Source organism: Mastacembelus armatus, chromosome 20 (genome assembly GCF_900324485.2).
Source record: "Mastacembelus armatus chromosome 20, fMasArm1.2, whole genome shotgun sequence".
In the NCBI taxonomy this organism is placed as follows: domain Eukaryota; kingdom Metazoa; phylum Chordata; class Actinopteri; order Synbranchiformes; family Mastacembelidae; genus Mastacembelus; species Mastacembelus armatus.
This window is the reverse complement of record NC_046652.1, coordinates 97,691-107,352: the sequence shown is the minus strand read 5'-3', so window position 1 is coordinate 107,352 and position 9,662 is coordinate 97,691. Positions and strand designations below refer to the sequence as shown.

At 39.1% G+C, this 9,662-nt stretch overlaps 1 protein-coding gene across 1 annotated transcript; it reads right to left on the bottom strand.

Annotated features, from left to right (window-relative positions):
- Positions 1-355: 355 nt before the first annotated feature.
- On the bottom strand, positions 356-9,111 carry LOC113121942 (F-box only protein 15-like). Its single transcript, XM_026292836.1, has 10 exons — positions 8,912-9,111; positions 8,537-8,620; positions 7,083-7,187; positions 6,394-6,624; positions 5,245-5,433; positions 5,028-5,151; positions 4,087-4,169; positions 2,603-2,745; positions 1,874-1,998; positions 356-622 (listed from the first exon to the last, which is right to left on the bottom strand). The coding sequence occupies exons 1-10, from the start codon at positions 9,109-9,111 to the stop codon at positions 356-358; spliced, it is 1,551 nt and encodes a 516-aa protein (XP_026148621.1).
- Between the last annotated feature and the right edge of the window lie 551 nt (positions 9,112-9,662).

Genomic DNA, 9,662 nt, shown 5'->3' with positions numbered 1-9,662 from the left:
TATTTTCTGAACTTGGCAAAAAAAGTTTATTTCTTATTATCCCATTTGTATAACTTAAACTTAAAATACTGGAATAAAATATTGAAATAACTCAAATTCAAAATATTTCTGCGCTATTTTGCACTGTAGCTCTCTGTTTGCACATTGTAATTACTACTATTCTTTTACTCAAAGAGTTTTAGAAGCATATAATGCAAAATAGTTTGTTCTAATCTTTTAAATGAGAATAAATTCTAGGAAAATAATAATAATAATAGAGGACATTTTGTAAACATCTGAACACTGGAAAGTCTCAAACTGTATCATCGGTACACACAAGCCCGAGTGAATATTGTTTCAAAACTTAAACCGCTCCTCAGTATTCTCTGCTGAAACACCTGTTGACTTTAACAACAGAAATGGAGATGGATAGGGTGATAAGGAAGAACTGCTGCTGCTCCTCTAACCAGACCAGCGTCATCTTCACCTGCCCATCTGGGTTGTTGTAGTCCATCAGGAAGTGCTCACCGCTGTAGCAGGAGGACCACCGCCTGTTCTCCATCCTGATGCAAATGGGAGTGCTGACACACCACAAAGGTCTCTCAAACACATCCTGCAGAGTCAGTGACATGATGCAGCAGCCCTACAGGTGTAAGAAACAACCACCAGAGCAGAAAAAAGGACCGCCTTTTTTGGTGTCAAAAAAAGTAAAAAATTCAAGTGTTGTAAAAATATTAAAGGTGAAAACTTCTAAGTGCTGTGATCACGTCTTAGTCTTTGAATTTGAAGACATTAACAAGGAAGCTGAAAAGGACAGAAAAGATGACAGCACAAACTGCACACAATGCTGACAAAGGAGACATTCACTACAGTAGCCAAGAGGTATGAATGTATCAAAATGGCTGCTTCTCAGGAGAAATAAACTCATCCGCAGTTGATTACATGTCATTAGATGAGAGCCACACATGTCCCATAGAAAATGAAAACTTGACCGACAGACAAAAACCAGGAGCTGTGAACAACAACAAGCAAACTCACCTAAAATTCACTGGATCGCCCTTCCCACAAAAAATAAAACTTCTCCAGGCTTTTGCTGAGTGTTCCAGTTTTGCAGCTATGAACAAATCTAAAATATGTTGTTTGGGAATGACAGCACTCAGACAGAGCTGGAGAGTTTTGAATTTGTGAAGAAGGTAAAGAAGACAATTTTAAAGGACGAGACATAAATAGCTCTATGTTTGGTTTAAACCACCATATTGTTCTATATAAAGTAGTAAGTTTTGAAAGTGGCAGATATTCAGCTATTTCCAGTCAATGCTAAGCTGGCTGCTGGGTGTCCTTTCACATGTCTATACCATAATTACAGAGTTGTCTGAACCTTCTTATTTAACCCTCTGGGGTCTGAGGGGGTTTTGGGGCCCTGGACAAGTTTTAACATGTCCTGACATTTGTGCTTTTTTCAGTGTCTTTTAAACATATTAATGTCTAAAGTCTGATAGCACTGTAATCAGCACAAAATGGGCTACAATAATATGTGAGCAGCAAGTTTATACATGATTGTGTTTTTGAGAAAACAGTGTTTATGCATGGTTAGTGAACAACTACAATTTTTTAGTTACTGAAATAAGACCATAAAACACAAACAGAACATTGGTTCACAAGACTTTGGAGACCTGCATGTTGTAGGCTAAAGTGTTTACTTCACAATGATGTGAAAGTCATCTTGTTCACACATTCACAGTAAACAATACACTGATTTAAATTTCTCTCGTTTGTAGCATTTGTCGACCCCTGAGGGTTAACTCATTGTAGGAAAAAGAGCAAAATGTCAAAAAAAACCCTGACCATTACTTTGCGGACAGAGGGTGTAATGTCCTGAGTGTTTTTTTTGTACCTCCACAGAACCCTCTAGTTCGCCGCTCTTCCATCCAAGCTTGACTCTTCCAGACAGTGGCTGGTGCTGGGCCAAGTTGGCCCTGTCAATGACCTTCAGATCCACCACTCCACGCCGAATGTGAACTGAAGAAAAAAAAAAACAGCAAAAATAAACTTTATGATACAGTTAATAACATAAGAATTTTTTGTGAGACAAGTATAAAAAAAAAAAAAACAAACATTTTGAGACAAAAAAAAAATCAAGATGTGCAGGATTATTTCAGAGCTAGGAATTCATTAGAAAAAAACCTAGAAGTTCAAATGAAATGAAAGTTTATAAAGTTGTGATATGAACTGAAATGGAAACATTGTAAAATGTAGATTATAAACTGAATAATCATTAATATTGTGATACTTTGACTATCACATGATACACTGATGCTTTTGCTTATCAGTAATGCAAACTGGTTTAAGATGTTTAAAATGGATCTTCTTAGTTTGAAATAATAGATTGATATGGTAACAAGGTATGTGTTGCAAAAACTGCAAGACATTTACACTGATTAACAGATGCATTTCCAAGCAATGTTCACATAATTGGGTAGAAAATGGCCAAAACTGTGAAGGAGTGAAGAATTTTCATTATCTTAAGAATACCTTCACATATAACTGTTAACTGTTCACATTAGAGAGCTAGAATTGCTCTGAGTTTCTGCATTAATGAAACACAATCCAGCAATCAGGTTACCTGTGTGACAAGAGAGCTCACGGAAGTGTCCCGACATGATCACATTGTTGGTGCCATGCAGGATAAAGTCCAGACTATAGCCATGCAGACTGAACTCAGGGCTCGAGTTATTTAACAGTTGGCCTCTAGTCTCAGGGTACGGGCTACAGTAAGGGACAGAAAAAACAGAGTAAAGTAAAACAAAGTCCTACACAAAGTTTTGATAACTGAACAAATAAATTGTCTCTAATTTAGCAGTTTCCAATTAATGTGTAATAATTAATGTGTTGTGAAAGCTCACAAATTACACAGTAGTTCCTAATATTATTATTGTTATTTTTATTATATTAACATTTTCATAATTTAAATCAACTTTTTTACAAACTGATCCTGGTAAATATTTTTTGCAAGTTCCACCATATACCCTGGCCAGCCAGACTAACTCTTTTTCTATTCTGTACAAAGAATTAGTCTGAAATCTCATGGGCTGAGATCCAATTCCTGGGAGCAGGTCAATGAGATCAGAAAAAATAAAAATGGCAGGCATTAGCGATTTTTCTACACTGTGACAAATCCATTCCTACCATGGAGGGGCAGGTAGCCTAAAGCCATAAAGTGTATGGGTGAAGCAACCTATCAATCTTCCCCACGTAGGGCAGGAACGAGGCGACATGGATTAAAGGAGGCATCTGATTGGTCAGTTATTTACCTTAATTTGTTGTGCTAGGAAACAAATATCGACATAAAAAAGTTAGGAATATTAAGAGCATGCTCAAACAAGGACGACAAAGCCACAATAGTGCCTTTGTAATTGCCGCTGATTTTTCAATGGTAGTCAATGGGAGCCAGGGCTTGTTGGAGCCAATGGCTACTTCCTATATAAATTGAAACCTGGAAGCAGGCTTGTTATGCCCAACCCTTCTACAATCATTACTATCAAACAAACCTAGTGTTAATCCAGCATGGCATGTGGAAGAGTAGAGACGCTAGTGAATGACTGTTGTTTTTGTTGTAAAAACATGAGAATACAGTGTTATCACCAGTTCTGTGCACATTTTTGAACAGAAGCAAGTTGTAGAATGATTTGCATACTTGGCACTGGCATTAAGCAATGTTAAGAACAAGTCAGTATGTATGAGTATTACTCACAGCAAAAAGCTCGCTTCATTGCAGAAGCGATGAAGCAGACTGCAATAGGCCAACTCATTTGAAGCCCGAGGAAGACTTTCTAAGATGGGCGCTCCAGACCCATATTCTTTCGCTAAGAAAGTGAGTGCCGCTAGCTGGCCAGGCTGCCATCATACATGTTGGTTATCCACTAAATTTGTTAAACTGCAGTGATGCACGGGGACCAGTACAGGGAATCATCTATCCAATATTGACCCAACTAAACCCAAAGTCTGAGCTCAACAGAAATTGCTGCATCATTTGACTTGGTTCACATTTACATAAAGTGACATTTTGTTCCTATCCTGAGTATACTGTACATCTACATCTGAACTCACCAGACTGGAGTTCCCAGCAGACTCTTCTCCACCAACTTGTGGAAGTGCAGGGAGATGATCACAAAGGCCACCCTGTCCTGATCCTACACACAAACAGTGTTTTATTTTTCTTATTGTGTATAATAAAAAGCATTGTAAATAACGACCAGCAGGCATTGTGATATGTGACCTTAGGAAAAGCACAGGGACAACATAAGTAAAGGAATGTATCTGCTTTAGAGCATGTCCACATTAGACTGGTTAAATTTGTAATTCCGCATTTTTATCTCTGGTTTAGCTCTTCATCCAGACTAAAACAGCACTTTCTCACCCAAAATAAAACTACCAGACTGTGTAAATCCTAAAACAGCATCTTGGTTTATCATTGTCATAGCTTTTCCAAAATGATGTGAGGTGATCAATGAGATTCAGCAACTGTTCGACCATAAAGTTATGACTAACACACATGAGAGGTGTTGTAATGATCCTAAATTTATGTTGATTTTGTCAGATAATGTTTATAAAATATAAATTTTATCAGCAGTGTAGCAGTTTAGCAGACTGTTTGGTATCATAGTTTTTTGGGGCTGCAATTAAATAACAACAGTAAGCCCCTGAAATTCGCAGGGGATTACATTCCTAGAGCACCCGCGAATTCTGAAAAACTTTGCTTACTCAGCTTAATACATTATTAGTAAATGAATAAGAGACCTAAATTAGTAAATTATATTGTTCTTAATAAGTTAGTGTTAAAACACATGAAAAATTTCCATGAACTGAGGCTGCATACTCTGAACCGCGACTTTGCGGCGGTACACTGTATTTCATCCTCATTCAGCTGTCTGACACCAGAATGAGAAAGTTATATAAGAACAACTACACTGAGAACTCAGCTTCAATAAAGCTACTACTACTCGTGACCACAGAGAAAAGGACCCAGAACAGACATGCTCAATATTTACCCTCCAGATGCCAATGATGACACCTGGCAACAGAAGCATCAGTCTGATTAAAGGGTCTCTACCCATGAGCCGTCCGTGCTGAGTTGTCATGTCGAGCTTTAAAATCAGAGAGCGCCAACCAGGCCTGATGGAGGAGAAGGAGGACTGGTTATCATGTGTGAGATGGCAAGAGAGGTAATAATGGAGGTGCAGAAGAGGTGAAAAAAATGTCTCTCACTTCCTAACTCGTGTCTCCTTCCTGACTCCGTGCAGCTGGATGTTGCTAACATGGCGGTAGTTGGGGAAATTGCTGCTGCTCCAGCAGACTATCAAAGAGGAATCAAAGAAATGTGCTTCGCTCTGCACCAGAGTGCTCTCCTGTCCCTGATTATCACACACTGTCAGCTCCCAGCTCACATTCAGGTTCCTGGAAAAACACCACAGATGGCTGTGATTAAAACCTATAACTAACATTTAGGTTAAACTTATTTGATTTCGTCCTCATTGTTGAGCGGCACCCTTGAGTCTGCCACATCGTCCACCAGGTTGTACCTGTTCCTGGCAGGCATCATGGACTCCGACACTGAAAACAGTTTAACAGTTTGTTGATTTTAACATATTGTATGGTCAATAAAACATCAGAAAAAAGGAGAAAAATGCCCATAACACTGTGCAATATGTGGTGATGTCTTCAAACTTGCTTTTTTCTTACCAACAGATTAAAACCAAAGATATTCAACATCCAAATATATAAAACAAAGAAAATTGGCAAATCCTCACATTGGAGAAGCTGGAGCCACAGACTGTAGACCCTGAAGCACATTTTAAGGCTCAGAAGACACATATTAGACCATTTGTAACCTTGGAATGATTAAGTGGATAGGGACAAATATAAAGTGAAACTACACAAATTTGTGTGAATTTATGATGTATCCTTGGTCTATCATCTCAGGCACTTTATTAGGTACATCAGCACAACATAAAAACATAACATAAAAACACAGCCCTGCCATGACATCTATCTTTGTGAAGCTCACAATGTTTCATTTTTGGAGAATTTTGGGGAATATAAAAAATAGATGCAAATTTCTTACATATAAAGGTGGTGTTGTATTCAGATGTGTTCCTAATATTAGGACCTCCTCATGTAAACGGAGAGGACAAAAATATAGAAACATGAGAGGGTGGTAATAGGTTTTGTGATTGTGCAGTGATCTGACTCACACACACAACAGACACGTTTATCTTATATGGGCTGTGTGAATTTTTTTGTAATATTTATACAGATAATTTTAGTGCCTTCAACCTGTAATTGATACCTTGGGGAATACATGCTATAGCATAGCACTTCTTGTATCTTGTAAAAAATGTATTTAGACGCTTGTACCTGAGGACCCATTCTGTCAGTATGGGTAGCCCATTGTAGGGGCTGATGTCTTTCAGCTCTTTCAACCATGTGTTCATCTTTGGTCCAGTCACAGTCCTGAAGTACATCTTCTTCCAGTTGTTCACCGTCTGATCAACTTCCACCAGGTCCCTCTTCACTGCAGCCACATCTGACTTCGGCTTCCACATGTGACTCCCGAACTCTGACATGTAAATCTTCTGCCACAAGACACTGCAGTGAAGAAAGGCCACAGCTACACACTGTCTACTACTTATTGTCCATTTTTATGTGTTTTATATGCACAAAGGATTACAGTAATTATAATATTCTGGTACGTTCAAGTATACAAAAATATATTGTTCTGATCTGCTGATGAACAAGTACTGAAAAGTATACAAGATCAGTCAGAGTTTAGCAATTGTTTCACCCCAGCCACTTCATTGTTTTCATCGGTTTTTCCGCTAAAGCCGTGAACCTGCCGCACAGTAAATACCTGCTTTACCAAAGTTTTGCATTATACTCCTCCCAGCACACAACCCTCAGCTCCTTTACTGTAAATGACCTCTGGCTGCTTCACACTATGGGTATTTTTCACATTTCTAAAGGTTAGTATTTCATATTTTAAATCCCCAACATGCAGGATAGTTACTGAAACCCTTTTCCATTGAATGAGAATTGTGCTGACTTACTCGTCATTGGCAAGCTTGTGGAAGAGTTTGCTGACATGGCTGATGCAGAACAGCGAGGAGGCGTCCAAGAACGTCAGAATCTTAAACAGAATCTCTTGTGGTAGCCTAGAGAAAAATTAACATGACATTACCACAACGAACTGATGCCACAGTTTTAATTATCCAGTCAACGACAACATGCATGCCAGTGCTGAAGCTAACACTCAGTTTATGCTGCAGTGTGTCTAAACACCACTACAAAAAAATAAATAAATAAATAAAAAGGAACACCACTACATGCTGGCTTAAAGAAGATGGTGGAGGTGAATGCAGTGGTCCTTTCTGTAGCCCTCATACTACAGGTGTATACAAATCCTTCATCTTTATACATTATCACTGAACATGATCTACCTCTTTCAACAGAGTAGACCCATAGTATAGAGACATTTAGTAGACCTAAATGAAAATATTACCGTATTTTCTGGACTATAAGTCGCACTTTTTTACTCCCCTGGCTAGTCCTGCAACTTATACAGTGAAGCACCTTATATGTGTATATTCCCAGTCATTTTGTTAAGTAGCCACTAGCATCAGATGGCACTCTTCACTCAACTGAAGATTATATCGTACCGCCGAAGAAATAAAAACGCTTATCTTCACGGTAAACTCTAAGTACTAGTGTAACACAATTGAAAATGCCGCCCAAAAGAAAGAGCTATAGTGACTTCAAAGTGCAGGTAATAAAGTCTGCAGCTGAAACAAAGTTTGGTGGAGACGCTGTTTCATACCCCCCCACCCCAACGTTGGTGCAATTGTTTAATATTACTTCACACAGACGTATGAATTTCATAAAGCACTTCTGCTTGTTGTTCTGTCTAGTCCACGTTCTTCACAGGCTCATTTAGACTAGAATTAGTATCATTAGAAATGCGTATACACTGAAGCCACTTATATGTTTGCTTTTTTTTTGTTCAACCAGGCTGTTTTTGTTAAAAGCGACTTATAGCCCGGAAAATACTTCTACCTCAAATTGAATTGACCTCTCTCGCCTTCTCTCTCTCGCTCCAAATTTCCTGTCCCTTCTCTGCTGTCCAGCTTTGAAAAAAGGTTACTTTAACTTAAATTATGGCAACAAAGACGGACAAAAATAATCAGTAATGGTCTGGAAAGTTAACCAGCTCAATGAATGAACTACTGTTAATACATCCCACCAAACTCTGTTGACTGTTTTATCTTTTTTTTTTAAAAATGACTTTAGTTTGTTTGTCTGACATTATAATGACAGAAATGTTTTGGAGCTTACAGGTTGCAAAATGTAATATCATATTATAGTGAATGAGGTTAAGCAAAGAAATAATTAACTTAAATTAAACACATTTGCTGTCCTGTGTTTTTTAAATACATCAAAGTTAACATCTGAAACAGCCCATTAGGTGGTGACCCTTAATGGAGACTCCTGTGGTTAGCTAACTTACCTTTCCAAGTTGTTTTCCCCAGATGGAGCCGTTTTCATTTTGGAAGAAGGTGCATTCTCCTCCACTGTTTTCACTTCTGGACAGCTAGCAACAGACCAACATAATCATCGATGAATGAATTAGTAAAATAATCGGTAAATAAATGTAAACAATTAGCTGCGTTTCACGTCTATGTAACACATCACTGACACAACCAACAGCCAAACAATGAGTTGTAAAGCTTATATTGTTTCTAAATAATGTTCAAAAGCTCCGCAGAAACTACCAATTATTTGAGCAGTTATTATCAAAATGACATGTGTTATGTAATATTATTGAATGGACCACGGATCCCCTGGGTTTGGGCTAAGCCCGAATATTGCTAACTGGCCTTACTTGTGCTTCTTCCCGCTGGCCTTTGACCGCCTCTTCTCTGTCACGCCGCCCGCTTGTCCTTTAGCCGGACAGCTCAGTCCGCTCAGGCTCGGTCTTCCTCTACTAAGAAGTGGTTGTAGTTTCCCCGGTGCCGCCTTGGCAGGTTGTCCGTCCAAAACCTCCATGAAACATCGAAATAGCTCACCTCGTCCTGCCGCCATCTGGGAGCTGTTTAATTTTAGCCGCCTGTCACTGAAAGGTCACGAGTTCCGGTCAACGTTTGTTTTCGTCATAAACGTCGCAAAGGGGCATCAAAAGCGCAGGTGAACAGAATGGTAGTCAAGTTTAGTACAGACGAACGGGTGTGTTAGAATAAAATAGCGATTCATCAAAGTCTATAGGCCTAGATGTTTAAAAAATCAGCTGCATGGTGGATGAGTGGTTTGCATCGTTGCCTCACAGCAATAAGGTTCTACGTGCCAGGTACTCTGGTTTCCTCCCACAGTCCAAAAACATGTATGTCAGGTTGATTGGTGACTCTAAATTGTCCATAGGAGTGAGTGTGAGTGTGTGAGGTTGTGTGTCTCTATGTGGCCCTGTGGTGGACTGGTGATCTGTCCAGGTTGTACCCCTGCCTTTCACCCAGAGAGATCTGGGATAGGCTCCAGCAGATCCCTGTGACCCTAATTAGGACTAAGATAATGGATGAATGGAAATTAACCCAGATGCCCCATGGGAAAGAGTACAGCATAAGCTACTGAAACATTTTATG